At 43.4% G+C, this 20554-nt stretch overlaps 1 protein-coding gene across 1 annotated transcript in view; it reads right to left on the reverse strand.

Annotated features, from left to right (window-relative positions):
• Nucleotides 1-1077: 1077 nt before the first annotated feature.
• Nucleotides 1078-20554, reverse strand: part of ACVR1 (activin A receptor type 1) — a 99417-nt gene continuing 79940 nt past the window's right edge. Inside the window, exons 6-10 of the mRNA XM_084811137.1 lie at nucleotides 19345-19491; nucleotides 17187-17462; nucleotides 14631-14828; nucleotides 6267-6397; nucleotides 1078-2724 (exon numbers count right to left, since the gene is read on the reverse strand). Coding sequence (XP_084667263.1) covers nucleotides 2590-2724; nucleotides 6267-6397; nucleotides 14631-14828; nucleotides 17187-17462; nucleotides 19345-19491 — 887 coding nt within the window. The 3' untranslated portion in view covers nucleotides 1078-2589. The remainder of the gene's footprint in view (nucleotides 2725-6266; nucleotides 6398-14630; nucleotides 14829-17186; nucleotides 17463-19344; nucleotides 19492-20554) is intronic.

Raw genomic sequence — 20554 nt, forward strand, 5'->3', positions numbered from 1 at the left:
CTACTGTAATTGGTATTTATTGAAGGATATAAATTGCTGTTTGGTGGGAAATATTTAATTGTTGCATGCATTCTCATTGTTAAGAATTGGAAAGAACCACCACCACCATCAATAAAAGATTGAAAGAATATCTAGCACAGAAGGTTCATGTATAAGATAATTTATTATAAACACACTTTGAGCTGGTCAGCTAATGAAAAAGGACCTTTTGGAAGTTCAGAAGAAATTAATTGTGTTGAAATAAGCAAATTAGTTACCAAAACGTGGTAACTAAATTGCTTCCAATGTACTGGAAGTAATATGATTGGATATGTTTTCTATGGACTCCTTCCGGTATTATTTTTTCCTTTGCACACCAAAGTTGCCCAAGTGTGTCCTACATATTTCAGAACAGGTACCAATTTGTAGAAAAACTGGTGCCCTCCAAAGACTAGCTACAGATGAAGGACTGCATGACCAAATGCTCCCCTGTGTTAAAAGTTTCCCTGCACAGGAAACTAGCATATTGGGAAAAGGTGGTTTTACTAGTTTTCTACATGCAGGGAGTTTTTGAGGTGAGGGACTGTCAATTCAATCAATTCAAAAGTTACCTCTTGAGACTTGGGATCCACATGGTAAGATTTCACACTGCAAAGGTAACATTTGAATATCCAGATTATGTGCGAGATGTAAACAGATCATCTATCATATGAACTTCAGTACAGCAAATGATGGCAGACCTACCCAATCTCAGATGAGGGACTATAATTTCTTCATTCGGTGATGATGGCAGAAGCATTTTACAGAGTAGAACAACTGTACAAACCAAAGTTCTTGCACATTCTTTCCAAAAGGGTTGTTGTTAAGCACGCAAGATAGAGAACAGGGCAAAATGGAAGTCGCAATAGCCCTGCCTGGTTTAAAAAACTCTCTTTGAAATAAAGTTCATTCAGTTTCTTACTTGACAGGCCTGTGGCATTGTGCTGGTTAATGGTAATAGATCAACCACAGTTACATTCAGCATCCCTAGCTTTTACTATGAGAGCTCCATGGGGAGAGCAGCTTACGTAATATAAGGCAAAGCAAGGCACTGGGATCAAAACTCTTTACTCAGGAAACTCAAGATTTAAGGAGAAAAAAAAACATGGTCAGAACAGCATGATCTGATTTGTCCATACATAATCAATTCATGTCACCGCAGCTCCAGCATGGATGCCTGATGCTGGCACCGGCCGTACGAAGGATTGCTCTGGCGTTCCTCAGTGATGTCCCATCCACCACATGGGTCTGTTGGCATTACATCTGATTTGCAAACACAGCAAAGGGTGGAAATCGTAAGTGGATATATGCTGGTGATGCAAAACTGTACGGCATTTACCATAAGCCGTAGGAGGCACTAACAGAACAGAACTAGGGAACAACTTCCGTTCATTTGACTTGAAAATAGTCTATTTCATTTATACAAATAACGGCTAAATACAAAAAGTAAATTAAAAAAATAATTTCCCCCCCCCCCTTGGCAGAGTTTAAATGCACATTATGTATAGCTTAGAAGAAAAATGCACTTTCCCATGAGATCCCTGACCTACAATTCTACCATTTTCCTCTGCTTCTCTCCTCCTCTAGATCAATAAGGTACTAGATGTGGCATCATTTGGGTAATGGCTTTATATTTAGATATATATAATATATATTTATATATAAATGTTCTGCATATTTTGAACTGAAAATATAGGTTACAGACCACACGCATATAAAATGTGAAGCACTTAAAAAGGTGATTAAAATGTCTAACTGATAATACGGGGGGAGGGGAGAGAGAAGTGGGACTGTATCAGGTTATACCGTGTTAACAAAAAAAAAGTCTGTAAGGAATAATGATAGAAGCCACATAAAAATAAGCTTTAACTGTATGCACTTTCCTCAGTTTTTAAAAAACGGTTAAGTGCACTAGTAATAAATAAAATCTGCATGTTTCCCTATAAACAATAATTCCTAGTGTCCAGCATTATTGTAAACAGTACACATATGTAAAATGCAGCTTAATAATAAAAAAGAGAGTCAGTTACAGGTTTGATTTTCCAAATTGATTTCCTACTATTCAAAAACACAGATCAATGAGTACAAAGCCAATCATATTTTTGGCAAGTCATGTCTTTAAAATTAAACAGTAACAGTGCAAGTAAGGAATGCAAAGAATCCCTAGTGCAATAAAGAAGAGAAGCGCAGGCAATGTTGCTGATTAGAACTGACCACTTCCATGTGTTTAACTTGGGAGCAACAACAAGACATTTTACTTTTTGTTTCTTTTTATGGAATAAAAAAAGCAATTAAAAGCCATGGTTTTAATGCCCCAATTTTGTCTTAGGACCTCTCTGTCTTCCTTCCATAGGCCACCATAGATTCAGCATTAAGTCTTGATAGATTGACCGTTTGTCAAATGCCATGGACAGTCACCAATTAAGGCTCACATGGTCCTCTCAAATGGCTGGTTAGGTAAACAACTTTGCCTATGTATGAAGCCACTTGGGACTGAATTCTAGAATTCATCAAGCTGTACTTCTATGCTGGACGAAAGCCTTTATGTCTTGTCAGCATCGTGTGCTGTTATCAACAGTCAGCTTTCAGCTTATCCAAGGAATTATCAATTTTGGTCAAGGTCTTTTTGATACGCAGAGCTGTTAATCGTGCCGACGGATTGTGATACCAGCATTCTTTCATCAACTTGGCAAGGGAAGTTAACGTCTGAAAAGAAAAAAAATGAAATAAGCACATTCAGAACAGAACATTTCTGAAGCACTGCCAGTGTTGATTCCAAGAGTCTACTCAGATACCACACCAAACTATGGTCAAAGGAACTAAACTATGATTTGGCATGATACCTGAATTAACAGACCGGTTTGTGCTCAGCCAGCAAAGCAGAATCAGAAAGCAAGGATTTGGCATCATCGCTGACTTGACGAAGCAAAGTTATGACCACTGCTCTGTCGTCAGGGGATTCTGCACCATAGAAAAGAGGTCCTGAGGAAATTACCATAAGATAGAAACAGCTCTAAACCATGGTTGGCTTACACATTTGGAGGCTCAAGCTATCGTATGGATTCTAAAACTATGGCTACTGCATACTATGATTTGGCATAAATTCAGCCACTGAGTATATTCTTTTGAAATGTCAACCGTTGGGGCTGATTCACACATAAACACTGTCAGCAGCATGGCAGTTCCTTGAAATTCTATTTGTTTATGTGGCTCAGCACATATCTACAGTTTTCACCACATCATATACCCTTTTTCGTGGTTTGCACTAGGCAGTAACAAATTACAGTCTGTGGGGAAGCCAGTTCACAGGAATGAACTGTTCTTTTATCATTCTACAGCTTCTTAGAGAGGTAAGCATCTGGAAAAAGAAAAATTGCTAGAAAAGGTTGCACAAACCTCAGCTTTGAGAAGGAGGCAGAAAGAATTAGGAAGGTTACTATAGGAGATGGTCCTGGTCACATAAAGTGAAATGTGTAAAAGTAGAAAAATGAGACCCCCATCGAAGTCAAATGATTTTTACATGGAAAGGAAAAGAATGAACTTCAAAATGTTCATTAAAAAAAGAGGGGGATGGTGGTATCAAAATGGGGGGAAATACCAAAAAGCAGATGTCAAGCTGGTACTGAACTGGAAGGTATGCATGCAAAGGAATGTCATAAAAAAGCTCAAAGCGTTTCGAATTTTAAAAAGGCAATCCAGAAGGTTTCCAAGAGAGCTCTTTCTCAAAGAAAAAAGCATTTGACTTCTTTGCCCCCAAGAAAGATTTTATCTGAAATGTGTTGAGCTTTTTTGCAAACAACCCTTCTGGTTTAGCACCAGCTTGAGGCTTGCTGCCCTTCTTGCATTCACCATCTTCTGAAGAGTTAACTACCTGGTACACACAAATACCATTTGATGTTAAAGGCATTTAATGCTGCAATCCTATACGCGCTTAACTGGAAGTAAGTCCCAATGAACTAAGTGGGTCTTACTTCTGAGTAGACATGTCCAGGGTTTTGCGGTAAAAGTTGCTTTAGGATGAAGAGCGGAGGGGGCACTTAGCCGTTTCTCTGCTCCAAATCCTTAAATGGTTCTTCCCTCCACAGAGTTTCCAAAAGCATGTTTCTCCCAGCAAGTCTGCAAGGGGGTCGGTGGGGTGGGGTGGGGTGGAACTGAAGCAGAGAAGCAGCAGGCAGGGAAACTCCTCCCTTCCCCATTGCTTCTCCACTCTCAATTTCCCCATTCCAAAGAGGCTTTCATTTTAGAAACCCCCACATGTAATGTGTGCAATGTACTTGTCCCGCAAGAAAAACAACTGTTCTTCTCGGGGCAAGAATTAGTTTTTATTCTAACAGCAGCATTTTAACCTTCTTATTAGAATAATCTTCAAGACCCCATCCCTTACGTCTACTTATCCAGACGTTTTATACCCTGCCTCTTGATTGATGATCAAGGCAGCTTACAACAGAGTGTGAGAGTGTGTATAGTAATTTAAAATTACGTTTAGGCTGTCTTTAAATGTGGAACCCTCTCAAGGTGGCATACAAGATAAAAACTCTATGAAGTGCATACAATAAAATTCAATAAGTACATATCCAATAAAATTCCATAAAAACAGAAGTTACCAGTAAAAATAAATCAAAACAGAAGTTACCAATAAAAATACATCAAAACAGAAGTTACCAATAAAAATAAATCAAAACAGAAGTTACCAATAAAACTAGCAGCCCAAGATACTATGGGCAGATCAGCAAAAACAGATGGGTCTTCAGAGCTTTCCTAAAGCAAGTGCACACGTGTGTGTGTGTGTGTGTGTGTGCACGCATGTATGAGAGAGAGGGGGAGAGAGAGAGAGAGAGAGACTGACTGACTACACAACCCAACAGCTCTTTCCCGCTGGCCAAGGCCAGCGTGTGCCACCATTCAGCTCTGTGGTCCCAGCGCAATGGGCAGATGGAGCAGTGTTCTTTCTGGTGGCGGTGGGGGAAGCAAGTTCCCTGCAGCGTTTCCTTTCCTGGCTGATGCAGAGGGCCAGTCCAGCCTCCCCCATGCCATGATGCTCTTCCTGGGAAGCAGGGGTGCAGCCCTCCGGTGGCCCTAGGTCCCCTGGTCAGTGGCAGAGGGCAGCGTATTCCTCCTTTGCGCTCTGCAGCACTAGGGCAACTCAGTGGTAAACTGCACACCTGGTCCTTTGGGAGGCATATTTTCTTTTTATTCTACAGATTGTAAATATCTATACAAAATTACCATGATCATTTAAGATCGGGCTATAAGTCTCAGCCAACTATTATCAAGAAACCATTAGGGATATTTTAAACTGGTGGCAGTGGGGAGAAGCAACGTGTTTGTAAAAGAGAAGCAATACCACCCCCACCCCACTCCCAGCAGATCTTTGAAAAGCTTCAAAACTGGATTTCCAATCTTCAATTTTTGTTGAATTCAACAACAAAAAAGAATTTGATTTACAGGTTTCTCCCTCCCTTCATGAAGCTATGAGCCAGTACAGCTGTTTCTAGGGGGACATGGTCTTCCCCATTTTGACAGAATGCTTTCCCCATGGTCCATCACCCAACTTCCTTTTTCTCCCAGCCAGGTACTGATATCAAAAGTGAACTTGGCTAGAGGGGAAGTGCCACGGGTGATAGACTACAGGGCAGAAACTTAAGAACATAAGAAGAGCCGTGCTGGATCAGACCAAGGGTCCATCTAGTCCAGTATTCTATTCACACAGTGGCCAGCCAGCTGCCCATGGGAAACCCACAAGCAGGGCATGAGTGCAACAGCACTCTCCCACCCATGTATCCCAGCAGCTGGTGCAAGCCATGCTGCCTCTGATACTGGAGGTAGAATGTAGCCATCAGCACTCGTAGTCATCGATAGCCTTCTCCTCCAGGAATTTGTCCAACCCCCCTTTAAAGCCATCCAAATTGGTGGCCATCACCGCATCCTGTGGTGGCGAGTTCTATACTTTGACCATGTGCTGTGTGAAGAAGGACTTCCTTCCTTTTATCTGTCCGGAATCTCCCAGTAATCAGCTTCATGGGACAACTCCGGGTTCTAGTATCATGAGGGAGAAGAGTTCAGCTCCCTTTACTCAAATGCCTCTCGCTTTGCTTTGTATGTGAGTGGGACAGACAGATCTATCGCTGTCACATCTAATTTAGCCCAGAGTCTAAACGTGGAGGAAAGAGCAGACGGTTTATAACAACAACTCTCAACACGCGACCAGGTAAAAAATATGGTGGGACGTTACGGGCTGGTGCACTCACAGGGTCCGAAAACCATCTGTTGGGAATGTTCGGCCTTTGCTGGTCCACACAGACTACTTTTCTCATGTCTTCAAAACTAGGGTCATTAGGAACTACATCATAAAATGGAGGTTTGTAGTCTTCGACAATACCTACGACCAAGGAAACAGACAACAGATCACGTTGCTGCATTGATACGTTTTAGAGTGTTCATTAGCAAGACAAAGTTCATCATATCATTACAATACTATTAAGCTTAGCCAATGCAGAGCACTTGTGACATCTCACCGATATTATGAAATGAAAGTAGCACAATACAATCGAGACATTAATCAGCCAGTCCTCCCTGGGGGTTAGAATGCAGTTCTTTACACTGTGAACAAAAACACATGTATGGAAGACACATCCAGGGACTAACAAGGTTGCAGACTTGATTTTTGTGCACACCGTTTCTGGGCTGATGAAGAAAACTGGAATTCTTGAAAAACTGCACATCTCTGACTTTGAGCAGGCCTAATAAAGGTGTCACTCTAACCCAGGGTTTCTGGAGATGCTGAGAGGGGTAAGACAGCAATTTAGAAAGGAACTGGTTGAACCCTAGTTCAATGGCACACATCAGGCTGTACACCACTTCCTAGAAAGTATCCTGCTGTGCAGAACAGGTTGTTCACAGCCATCTGTCAGGACGTATTCTGCTGAAGTGCTGGCTGCTATGATGAAGTACATTTTGCACCATGTGCTTTAATCATAAAAATAACCTGGGTGACTGGGATGTCTGCATGTTGACGTTCAGCATTCTATTTTGGAAGTACCATAAAAATTTCAAATTCCCTATGAGTAAGTCAGTGCATATATATTATTAATCAAATTAGAGAGGAAAACTCATCAAGAATAGTCTCAGGAAGAGATATTCCAATGAATGCAGTATGTGAAGTTTGGAAAACTTTGATCTACGGTGTACATCACAGTTCATTATCGGCCATGGATTTATTTGCCAGGTACCTTTGTCTCTTCAGAAACGTTCTTAACAATGAGAATTTCCCCAATCCACATGAAAAAGCAGACTAGTGATACACAAAGAGAGGGACAGCATATTGGATCTGACAGTTTCCTTTTATGTCGCTGCCTTCAACACTCACAACTCATGTTATAGTCTACATTAAAAGCTCCAACAAAGTTCGACGAAGATACAAACAGGGCATCTTTTAGAATTTCTTTAGCTATGTACACTGCAAGGTCTGACAGGTTTTATCACTGAATTTATTTAGTTATTTATTTATTTCATTTCATTTCTATACCGCCCAATAGCCGAAGCTCTCTGGGCGGTTCACAAAAATTAAATCCAAGCAACACACAATAAAACAATTTAAAATATACAGAACATTAAAACCACAATATAACAATACAACCACAATAAAACCTAGCAGCAGTGCAGGAGTTTAAAATACAGATTTAAAACAGCAAAGATAAAAATTTAGAAAGCTAAAATGCTAAAATGCCTGGGAAAATAAAAAGGTCTTCACCTGGCGCCGAAAGGAATACAATGTAGGCGCCAGGCGAACCTCACTAGGGAGCTCATTCCAGAGCCGGGGTGCCACAGCAGAAAGAGCCCTCCTCCTAGTAGCCACCCGCCTCACTTCCTTTGGCAGGGGCTCACGGAGAAGGGCCGCTGATGATGATCTTAAGGTCCGGGCAGGCACATATGGGAGGAGGCGATCCTTCAGGTAACCTGGCCCCAAGCCGTTAAGGGCTTTGAATGTTAACACCAGCACTTTGAATCGGGTCCGGAAATGGACTGGCAGCCAGTGCAGCTGGAAAAGTACTGGCGTAATATGAGCTCGCAGGCCAGTCCCTGTTAACAATCTTGCTGCCCTATTTTGGACCAGCTGAAGTTTCCGGACCGTTTTCAAAGGCAGCCCCACGTATAACGCATTGCAGTAATCCAGACGAGAAGTTATCAGAGCATGGATAACTGTAGCAAGGCTATCTCTGTCCAGATAAGGGCGTAGTTGGTATACCAGCCTAAGCTGATAAAAAGTGCTCCGTGCCACTGAGTTCACCTGTGCCTCAAGTGACAGTTCTGGATCCAAGAGCACCCCCAAACTACGAACCTGATCCTTTAGGGGGAGTGCAACCCCCTCCAGAACAGGTTGAATATCACCTAGCCGGGCAGACGAACCACCCACTAACAGTACCTCCGTCTTGTCTGGATTGAGTTTCAGTTTATTAGCCCTCAATCCGTCTTGTCTGGATTGAGTTTCAGTTTATTAGCCTCATCCGTCATTACCGTGCCCAGGCACTGATTCAGAACAGTCACTGCCTCACCTGGTTTTGATGTAAAAGAGAGGTAGAGCTGGGTGTCATCTGCATATTGATGGCACCTCAGCCCACACCTCCGGATAACCTCCCCCAGCGGTTTCATGTAGATGTTAAACAGCATGGGGGATAAAATAGAGCCCTGTGGAACCCCATGGCATAATTGCCATGGCACAGAGCAGTAATCCCCCAGCACCACCTTCAGTGCCTCCTACTCCCAACCCAGACAACCTATCCAGAAGGATACCATGGTCGATGGTATCGAAAGCCGCTGAGAGGTCCAGGAGAATCAACAGGGTCGCACTCCCCCTGTCCCTCTCCCGGCAGAGGTCATCCCACAGGGCGACCAAGGCAGTTTCCGTTCCAAAACCAGGCCTGAAGCCACTGAAGGGACATGTGTCCTCTCATATGCAGCACAAAGCTGTTTTTCCCCAATAAAACCAACACATCAGACAAGTCTACAAACACAAGAGACTACTTGGGTAATAGAAAAATGAGTGACCTGAAATGCTGGTACAAACACACTTGACGCTGATGTTCCACATCAAAAACATTTTAATGACTCTTAATAAATTCCATATAAACCCCTTCTAACTGCCACCATCTCCTTCCCCAGGCCTTTATACCCATTACTTTATTGACAATCCTTGGGGGACAATGGCTCATCTATCATTCTTCACAAAACGGCTGCAATGTGCCCTTGAACCCACAGGATAGAGCAGGCAATACATGTAAATACATCCCAAAGGGCAGGAATCTGGCAGGAGCTTCAGTTGCATCCAGGCTAGCTGGTGCCCTCAGCTGCACAGAACACTGCCGTGCGCGCACACAATATGGATGGTGCTTCATCCAGGTCAGAGAGGAAATATATCTATGCGAACAACTCACATTCAACTGCTAGCTACGCTAGAGTGCAGGCTTCACTAAGATACATATAGCTACCAGTTTCCCTTGTCCCTCCAGCTCACCTAGATATGCTGAACACTGAGTTACCAGAAGCTATGCTGCTAACTCGCGACTTAAAACCATGCTTTTGCAATCTCCACAACAGAAGATTGTAAAATGTTGAGGGCGCGATATAAAGCCTGGTGAAATTTGGAAAATATTTTCTGAATTTAATTTAGTTCTAGATTTGCAAAACTTATGCAAAAACATCTTAAATTTGTTTGCGTATTTGTGTATTTCATCTTCTTAATTTGTAAACCACTTTGTGAGGGGAATGCGCTCTGAAAGGCAGAGCAAGAAATGCTTCAAACAAATAAGTGTTCCCTTTCTGAATAACTATCAGTTACTATCTGTTGTCTGGCTTTGTTTTAATCCCACAGGGGACTCGCATTTATACAACATTCATATGCATATTTTAAAATGGATATGCATATTTTAAGCTATCAGCTGTAGGAGAAGCTGTTGTCTGGCTTTTACTCTAATCCCTTAAAAAAAACAATTAACAAAGCCAAAGTTTTATGGAGCCTCGGGGACTGCATTTGGCTCCAGCGCTCCTGAAGAAAGCCAGCAAGGCACCATAACCTCTGATCTACACTGTCATAACACTGCCATTATGAACCTTGACATCCTTCCCTTCTATTCCACCAGAAGAAAATGCATTATTTTAAAGAAAAATGTCCTTGAACCCACAAAATGCAATCCGTAAAATTAGTAATATACAGAGTTTAAAGGCTAATATTTGTGATCACATGATCATACGCAGGCAGCCAGCGAGCCACTAATGGCCCTCGGGGGCCTTCGGTGCAGCCCGCAGGGGGTGCCCAAGCCACACACACACAGTGAATTCCTGCTCCCAAATTTGCAGCCTTCCCAACACTTTTCCTTCCCTGCTAGGCTAGGAGAAAGAGAAGCCTCTTCTGGCCATCCCTACATGGAAGGACAGTGAGGTGCTGGTACAGAAACAGATTGTTCCGTTTCTAGTGAACTGTTAGTGGGAAAAATCCCAGCTGAACAGAAGTTAAGTGTGTGAATGGGGGAAAGTGGGTGAATATGGGCAAGCAGGCCGTGTTGTGGGCAGGATGTGGATGGAAGGAAAGAGCGCAAATGGGGGTGGAAGGATAAGCATGAATGTGTGCGTGGATGGGTGTGAAAGAGAGAATGGGAGGGAGAGAAGATGAAGGGGTGTTGAGGCTGTGCTGCTCTATCTCCCTTAGACAATGGGTGAACTGGTGTGTGTTGGTGCAAGAGAGAGAGAGAAAGAATAGGAGAATGATTACATGATGGAGAAAAAGGGGTGTCTCCATCTACTTTTGACTTTGACCCCCACCCACTTTTGGATTTGACCCAACCACCACCAGAATGCAGCCCTTGATCCCCTGTCTCTGAAGATTCCCACCTGGTAACGTCGATGTTCCTCACTGCTCTAGACAGGCCACTCAACACAGTGTCGAGGGAAAAGCAAGGCCACATTTGAAGGCATCTGTGGGTAGAGACTGTGAGCTGGACTGGCATCTTCTGGGGCCCACCACCAAGCTCCTCTGGTTTGAGATTCCACAGAAAGGATTACAGCATCCCATCCATAAAACCAAAGGCCCGGTTGGAGAGGGCAGGTAGGTGAGCAGACAGCGGCCACACTTGTGCTTCATCTTTCTCTACTACCCTCCCATGCCCTCTTGTTCTCTCCCGGGAGGCAAGGAGGGCAGCAACAGTGCCAGCCATGGTGGTGGCAAAGAAAGACTTGCCATTCAACTCTTGATCCGTCAAGGCTCCCAAGTATGGCAACCAGCAAAACCTTTCTTCTTTGCACAAAACGTGACCGCTTTTGAAAATGCTCCTAGCAGGGAAGAACAGCTGAGATCTCCAAGCACATGGCTCACACTCATTGTGCATCTACCTCTGGTCTCCTATCTTGTAGGACATGATATTAGAGCTGGCCTTGCTAAAAATGGGATCTACAGCAAAGCATCCCCAGCAGTAACCCTTCTATAGAATTTGTACAAGAAATATAGAAAAATATCTATGTATGTGGATTTTGAACTCTGAGATGGTTAATTCTCTTTTGTTGTTGTTGTTATTAAAATTAGGAGAGAAATGAGATAATGTCTGTGAACGCAATGTATGATATACAACTAAGATAAGAACTAGAGAATAATAATGAGCATTTGTTGTGTAAGGGGAGCCAAAGGTAGATATCTTACAATCTTAAGAGATATTTTTGTGTATGTGTATTATGTGTTTATGTTATTGTTGTTGTGTTTTGTTTTTCTTAAAAAAAAATTATATCAAAAAGGATCTCTCCAAACTGGGAGAATGGGCATCTAAATGGCAAATGTGGGTAAACAAGTGTAAAATGGTGCATGTTGGGGCAAAACATCCCAGCTTCAAGTATAACTTGATGGGATCTGAGCTAGTGGTGACCAACCTGGAAAGAGATCTTGGGGTTGTGGTGGACAGCTCAGTGAAGATGTCAACCCAGCATGCAGCCGCTGTAGAAAAGGCAAACTCCATGTTAGGCATAATTAGAAAAGGAACTGAGATTTAAACTGCCGATATCATACCGCCTCTATACAAATCTATGGTGCGACCACACTTGGAATACTGTGTCCAGTTCTGGTCACCACACCTAAAAAAGTATATTGTAGAGCTGGAAAAAGTGCAGAAAAGAGCAACTAAAATGATCAAGGGATCATCTCCCCTATGAGAGAAGGTTACAACAGCTGGCATTGTTTCTTGGAAAAAAGGAGGGTAAGGGGAGACATGATAGAGGTCTACAAAATTATGCATGGTGTGGAGAATGTGGATAGGGAGACATTTTTCTCCCTCTCTCAAAATACTAGAACCTAGGGTCATCCTATGAAGCTGATTGGTGGGAGAGTCAGGACAGATAAAAGAAAGTACTTTTTCACACAGCACATCGTTAAACTATGGAATTCACTACCACACGATGTAGTGATGGCCACCAATTTGGATGGGGGGTGGGCAAATTCTTGGAGGAAAAGGCTATCAACAGCTACTAGTCTTGATGGCTATGTGCTACCTCGAGTGAGGAGGCAGTGAGCCTATATACACCAGTTGCTGGGGAAAGTGGGTGGGAGGGTGCTGTTGTGCTCATGCCCTGCTTGTGGGTTCCTGGTCGACAGCTGGTTGGCCACTGTGTGAACAGAATGCTGGCCTAGATGGACCTTTGGTCTGATCCAGCAGGGCTCTTCTTATGTTCTTATTTGAAGGTCCCAAAATCATGGTACCAGTACTGGCTGCAAATTCTCTAGTGCTCCTCTTCCTCCCACAAACATGACAGGATGGAGTAAATGTTACAAAACCATTGATGGAATTATCAGCTAAAAACCCAACACAGCTGGACTCCTCCACCCCCGCACCCAACACACACAGGGCCTTCTGTTGGAAGCTGCCTCATATTCCCCTTTGCTCACCTTTCTCCCATGAGAAAAGTGTAGATAAAATGCTGGATCAGGAGATATACAACTCCACAATCTTGAATGGCAAATAGGACCTGCTGCATTGGGCAGCCTGCCATTTCAGCTGCAAGTGGAAAATTCAGAAAGCCACTACCTGGTTTGCACATAACACTAACCCATGGTTTACTTGACCAATAGGCTGTTGAATTTTGGGTTGTCATGATGTACTAATGCAGATGAGCTAACAAACCATGGTTTGTTAATCACAAAAAACAGAGAAAGTGAACCCATGGTTTGTTCTTGGGTTGTGAACTTTGGGTTGTTTAAACAAAAATTCCTCAACTCCGGTTGTCGTTACATGTGAACCCAGAACCATGCGTTGTTCATGGGTTGTTTCACCAGGCTATAGAGGTAGTGGACAACAGTGGTCAAAAACTTAGCCACTCTACATTCTAGTACTACCATGCCACATTTGGGATAGAGAGAGGCAGCAGGTGAAGGGCTGAGGGAAACAAATAATGCAGGGATTAAGAAAACAAACTACAGTTTGTTTGATCGTTTGCCAGACAAACCCTGGATAGGCCAACAAACCATGGGTTAAGCATGGCTTAAACAAATCATAGGTTAGCATTATTTGTAAACCAAGTCACTGAAGTTACTGGTGTCTGCACCACCACAACTAGTCAAAGTAAACGATAGAATGTGAAGCAATTTCTTCTGATCTTGCAGTATTTCCAAGGTAACAGGAAAGACTGTCCTATCACACAATTAAGTAAACGAAAACAGAAACCAACAATTGCTCTTGTTAACAGAGAGGACAATTCAGTTTCCAGCTCCACAATGCTTGGGGCGATTGCTTTAAGCAAGAGAGCTTTAGCAAACCATTCCAGACAAAGTTCAGAAGTCCAAGGTCAGCAGAACAACCTCAGTGTTACAGATCAAATTCTCAGAGGTCTCAAAATGGCACACACTACAACTCCCATGAGTTCTAAGAATTGAGAAATATGGTTATTAAATGCTTATTACACACATCCATGAAATTAAATGTTGGCCGATAAACATGAAAGAATGACATGTGTACTGCACTGAGTTTTCCCATGAGGGTTGCTCCCATTGTTCCTTACAAAGAACAATAAAGATTATTGCAGCATACTCTTATTTGTGACTGAAGCTGGTGTTTTATACAGAAACCTTACACACACACACACACGTACGTACATATGTGTGTGCGCACGTGCGTGTGCATGTGTGTTTAAACTGTAAAATTTTAAATTTTAGAATTTTAAAAACATTTTAATCTATACAAATGTATAAGCTGGATGCACTACTGGTGGCCATTTGCTTTCGTTTTGGAGCGCTGTATCATGCGCATCACATCACCTGCATATCATTTGTTCTTGGATATGGACCACTCTGCCCGCTTGTGTTGCACTATCATGTGTTGTGTTATAAATAGCCTTGAAATTTTACTTGGAGTTCAAGCAAGTACCTATTTTCACATCAGCACCAACAAAATTTGCAATCTGGGACATCAACCACAGTAGCAGCTCAAATCTTGCAAAGTAGGCTAGAATTCAGGCTGCGTAGAGAGCAAACACATGTATACAATACGCTATTACTAGGAAGGTATAACAGATGTTTCCACATTTAATAGCCCGTACATTTTATAGAAAAACGGAACATGGCCTAGAAATAAATATCTACATACCATTGCTAACCATGCGCCTGGCAACTTCCCAAAGGACCAGTCCAAATGCCCAAATGTCAACCCTTTTGTAAGAGTCAAAGCAGTCCACTTGGATGGTTTCATCTAAGACTTCTGGGGCCATGTAGCGCTTGGTACCCACACGGGGGTTGTTCCCCACATCCAGCTGATTGGTGCTTTGGGAGTGCATGACTGCAAGGCCTGTAACCACAAACAGACGAGATGAGGTAAAGTTACTGTTGTTATTAATCATTTTGTAACACTTTTAGGGTGGTAAGCAACTTACAGCAGTTATCCAATTCACCTGCATAATTGCCTGGGTGAGGCAGGCAAGCGGTATTCCAAGATGAAATGAAAGCTGAGAAGCGAACAACTTGTTGAGCAGGGGGTTGAGCCCATGTCTTTCAGCCCAAGACAAACTCGTTTGTTGCCATTGTAGCGTACTTTTCAGCTACAAAGCAAGTGACATTTGCCATCTAGAAAGTGGGTAGAGAACCACCAAAAGGGCACATGGGGAAAAGGGGGAATAAGAGCAATAATAATGGGGTGTTTCGGATGGAACGCTAAACTGCAGTTTACTACTATGAGAAGAAGTCTAGGAAAGTCTAGGCTTGTGCCCTGCCCCCTCCCACTCTCATACAGTGTGGCCATGAGGATGGGTTTGAAGCTTGCCCTTCGTTTTAGATTAACTACAACCAAACCTGAACAAACTGTGGTTAATCTTAAGTATGGTTAGGGATAACAAACCAACAATGGAAAACTGTGGTTCATCTAAAATGGAAGCAGAAGTTTCCGATCTCCTCCTTGTGGCTGTGCTGGAGTGGAGAGAGGGTGGGGGCAGTGCACAACCTGAAGCTTGCTGTAGCTTGCTCTCATAAAGCTAAACCATGGCTAAGCGTTATGTGCTAACTGGGCCATGAGAGGCTTCAGGAGGCTGGGCTGCACTGAGGAAGCCACAGCAGGCCACGCTGGTAGGGCTGAGGTGGGATCTTGCAATTAAAGTTTTACCAAAAAAATTGAAAGTCCAACAACGACGCAAAATAAGAGATCACCAAGTGCAAATACTTAATCACAGGTCGCATTTTCACAGTCACAATGTCCACAGACCTATCGCCCCAAAGAAGAGCATCTGAGGCTGTGGTGGTCCAGGAATGCAGGCATCGCAATTCCTATAGCAGATAAAGGCATACCACATTCTATCTGATAATGTTCGTCTAATGCACACTACAGTGCATATGCAGCCACACATCCCAATCCTTATGCCTTGGGGCGGTTTTGCCCCAACTACTGCGAGGGGAACAGGCAGTAATGCAGCATGGGAGAGCAAGGCAAGAGTGCAAGCCTGACAATCCAATACGGAGGCTCACAGGCTCTCCTGCCCAGGAGTGCCACAAACCCCTAAATGCCTGCACCACAGATTGCCCGACCCACGCTTTCATTTAAGTGGTGGGTGGCAGAGTGTTCTGTTGGCTGTGTTGATTCGATGTCCTGATTCTGTCAGAGCCCAATCAACAATAAGATTCCTTTAGATTACCAAGATGAAATGAAGCCACTTGTGAAAAAAAATGATAGTTTATTGATAGAAAATGGATGCAGAATATATATACAAAGAAAGTTCACACCTCCCCTCAGATGACAAAGTAGGCGCCCTTGTCACAAGCTGATATGTCCGAGTCCCCACGACAGTCAGGGAAGCTGTTTCTAGAACCTGTACTTCCCTTTGAAGCAAGACTGAGGCGGGAAGCCTGTGGATTGGATCTTATAAGCTTCTCTGGTAGGTATCTACCCCCAGCTCATGAACTGACAGGCAACACCGGTCTCCCTCAGCACACACACACTGAGAAGTGAGGGGCTTCCTTTCCCCTTAGGTGCTCAAAGCATCCCAGCCTGGGAAACTAATTGCAGAGGGAGGGAGGGAGGGAAAGCAAGCACGAGCGGGAGTGGAAGCTTCCCAGCTCATGGCAGTGATAAGACACCACTCTCTATGAGAAAAGGGTGAGGTAACTAGGCATATGTAATACCAGTTAAGGCCTGGTGTGAAAGGGCCGACTTTTAACTATTAAGCTGTCGGTTAAGCCAAGTCACACAAGTGTATTACCAGCATGTAGGAACTCTGTGCAGTCCACTTTTTGCACACTAACAAACTCAATACATTGGCACAGTTGGATCCCTGCACACGGGCAGCATTCTAGAAGCATGTGATAAGCAGTCCAGTTGTTGCCTTAAATAAAAAAGAAGCCTTCTTTTAGCAACCCATTTTGGGTCCCTGCTCCCGCAAGTTTTTTTAGTTACCCTACCACATAATTCCCTAAAATCATGTGTGGTAGACACTCTTCACAGAATCTAAATGGGAAAATAGTAGATAGATTTAGTAGACAGGAGTAAGACTTTTTAAAATTATAAATGCCCTCTAGTGGATGCTGAAACGTTGTTTTTAGAATCAGTCCTGAGTAACGCCAACTAAAGCGTTAAATAACCTAATTTCTTAGGTTATAAATAACTTGTATTAGGTTATTTGAGAACTTTAAAATCCTCACCCCACCCCAGAAACCTACTCACCTAGATCTGCTATGCAACACTGTCCATTTTTCTTAACCAGGATATTTTTACTCTTCAAGTCTCGATGAGCGATGGCAGGTTTTCCTTGGGTTCCAAATATCTCTATGTGCAAATGCGCGAGGCCGCTAGCTATGGACAAGACTATTCGTAGGCAGCTCACTGTGTCCAGCGTGGTGAGTTGGAGATAGTCATACAAAGAGCCCATCTCATGGTAGTGTGTTATGAGCCACAACTGAGTGCTGGAATTGCGGGAGGTCATATCTGAGGCAATAAAGCCTGAAAAGGAAAGAGAAGAAACACATCTCAGAAAAATCAAGTGACCTAGCATCCCTCCCCCACTATCTAAACCATCCTTCTCCAACCTGGTGCTGTCCAGATGGGTTGGACTGCAACTCCCATAATTCCCAGCCAGCATGGCCAAACTATACAAATCCTCACTTCATCAAAAACAACAACAACCAGCAACACAGAACTGCTGAATGTATATCACACTGTCCTGGTTCACACGTAATGGCAAATCATGAGTTGTTTAACTCACAGATTGGCAGGGGTGAACAGAAGCAAGCAAGAGGCACACTGCCTCTGGTGCGCTCCTCACTCCCACTTTCAATTAACAACCTGCAATGGCCCCGTTAGTAGGTGGTTAGCAGGACTCCGATCCTGGACACTCTGGGTTGTTTAGGGGTTAAACAACCCAGAGTTAACCCAACAACAAATCGACGCCTTCTGCCAATTCATTGGTTAAATAAACCACGATTTGGTGTTACATGCACACAGGGTCACTGAGTGAGTAAGGGAAGATAGCAAGCGGTATCAAGAACATTTGTCTGAATGGCTTGCCTAACATCCTTGAATTAGGTGAATTCCCCCCACCCCAATACTGGCCAATAATGCCAATACACAAGGATTCTCAAACATTGGCCCTACTTGCTCTGCTCAAACGTGTCCTCTTTTTCTACCCAGTTCAGTGAATCCTGAATATTTGCATCGACACACACAGTGCTTTAACTGGGAGCTTGTGTTCACTGGCAGCACCTTCAGTTACCCAAGGGGCAAGCTCCCAAGTATCTGAGATCACACAACTTACCACCAAGGGAAACGCTCCTCTGTTCCCTAACGCTCACATGAAATCCCAACACACCCACTTCATTTGCCTAAGCACCAGACTGGAGGCCCAGCAGGACTAATTCCCAGAAATGGGGGTAAGTAAGGAGAAGAAATGTCTGAACTGGTCCTAAGTCAGTGGTGAAAAAAAAGATGGGAGGGGTTTTTTTTACAATATTAACGAAGGAAAATATTAAAATATATGGTTTAGCTATTGACGTGCACACATCTCTAAAGTAGGACTGATTTAAAAATAAAGGAAGAGAAGAACAGGGCTGTTTAAACCCCACAACATGCTGTAAAGCCCCCAAAGGTTGAAAAGTCACCTGAAATGTCCCCCTGCAGCCCTAAAAGGTAGTTCTAATCAAGGGTTCTACTCACGTTCAAGAGAACACAGGTAAAAGTTCCCTGCAGACCTCCTTGCTCAACAAAAGGAGGTTGGGAACATTGGGAATGAGGACATTGCGCGTGGCCCCATCCTTCTTACACTCATCCCTATATCCAAGAAGGCCATGGGCCAGATCTAGGCTTCCAGCTTCTACCGCTGGGCTCGGCCCCTCTGCCAGGCCCTTCCCAATGCTCGGCACTAGAGAAAGGCTGGCTTTCTCTAGTGCTGAGCAAGAAAAGGCAACCTCTGTCTCCACGTAGAGCTTTTGCTCCATGCACAGAGAAAGGAGACAGATTATGTCAGCGGGTGGCTCTCTTGGGAAGGGTTGGGACAGAGGGGCCTGCCCCGAACATCATCCAGCATCATCCCAGGGAGGCAAACCAGAGCTGGAACAGTTCTCCACACCTGCTGTGCCCTATTCAGACATTATACCTGAATAGGGCTATGGAGGTACTTAAAGGATTTATAAAATGGCAGACGTATAGTTTTGCAGGGGATTGTGCTGATGATTATGTTTTTTCTAATACAGAGCCTCTCATAACTCTGGGAATTATGTTTTCCTTATCCTTAAAAAGGTCAAAATCTCAAGTTAGAAAGAACAGAAAGCTGCGCACTACAGTGTTAAGTGGCTACTTATGTACTAAGCACTACCATTTATCTCCTCACCTAAAATGTTTTCATGCCTCAGCAGCACAGTATTATATAATTCAGTTTCCCTGAACCAGGACTTTTCATCTCGGGAAGAAAAGATCTTGACTGCAACGTTTTCACCTTGCCACTGTCCTCTCCAGACCTCTCCATATCGACCTTTACCTAAAAAGTACAGATACAAGTTGTCTTTCATTAAATGAAAAGTAGCATTCCTAACACCAAAATCAGGACTAGAGACTGAAACGGAATTCAAAGCCAACATTTTATGGATCTTTATACTGAAGTTTTTGTTTAGTTTGTACCTTTAATAACAAAGCCTTTATAACACTCAGGCTCCAAGTAAAGATTCTCAAATTAAATAACCCTTGCATAACTCTACTACAAACTGAGGGTTATGTGAGGGTTATTTAACCCTCAAATAACTCACAGAGGCCGGGTTTGCACAACACAGCAACCCCCCTGGTTGCACCAATCATACTCAAAATTTTGCCCTGCACATGTCGTGGCTCTTCGTAGATTAAAAAGCCCCCAATAAGCCCATTGTGTTGTGTGAACTGGGCCACAGCATAGCTGTGTGTGATAGTTTTCCTTACCCTTGTGTAAGTGTGTGGGGCCCTGATTTGGAATGGGACCACAGCATCCCCCCCACCATCTTCTTCCCAAAATTCCATCACAGGGAATTTAAAAAAGGGTGGTTAAAAAAAGTAGTTGCCATTGGAGTCAATGGAGACTACCCCCCCCCCATTTTTACCCTGGAGGAGTGGGGGAAATGGAATTTTGAGAAGGAGTGGAGGGAAGGTTTATCCCCAGGGGTTAAATTCTGGAGCACCTTGGTCCTGAGGCAGGAAAACTACAGTGATGCATGATTAGCAAAATGTGTAGCTTGTCTCCAAGCCTGGGCCTGGAAGTAGATTGTTTAATCAGCCTAGATGCTGTTGCATTACTCTGTCAGAGCTATGGCTCGAGCATCTAGAAGTTGCTAATTGGCTGCTGCATTCTCCATCTCTGTCTGTTTAGCAAGCCAGGACCAACAAGTACTTATGGTTTTGAAGCATCAGAGATGCCAAAATCTGCTCCAGCAATACCCAATGTAGTAACTTGTTCTAAGCTCCTGAGAACAGAGGTAGGCAGTTGCCTGGTTGTTTTAGAGCTTTAATTATATACAAAGCTGCCTGAAGCTTAGTCCATTAGCCCAGGACTTTCAGTGGTTCTCTAAGCAGAGTTC

This window comes from Heloderma suspectum, chromosome 1, assembly GCF_057233095.1.
Source record: "Heloderma suspectum isolate Gila_16-S chromosome 1, 16-S_ref, whole genome shotgun sequence".
NCBI lineage: Eukaryota > Metazoa > Chordata > Lepidosauria > Squamata > Helodermatidae > Heloderma > Heloderma suspectum.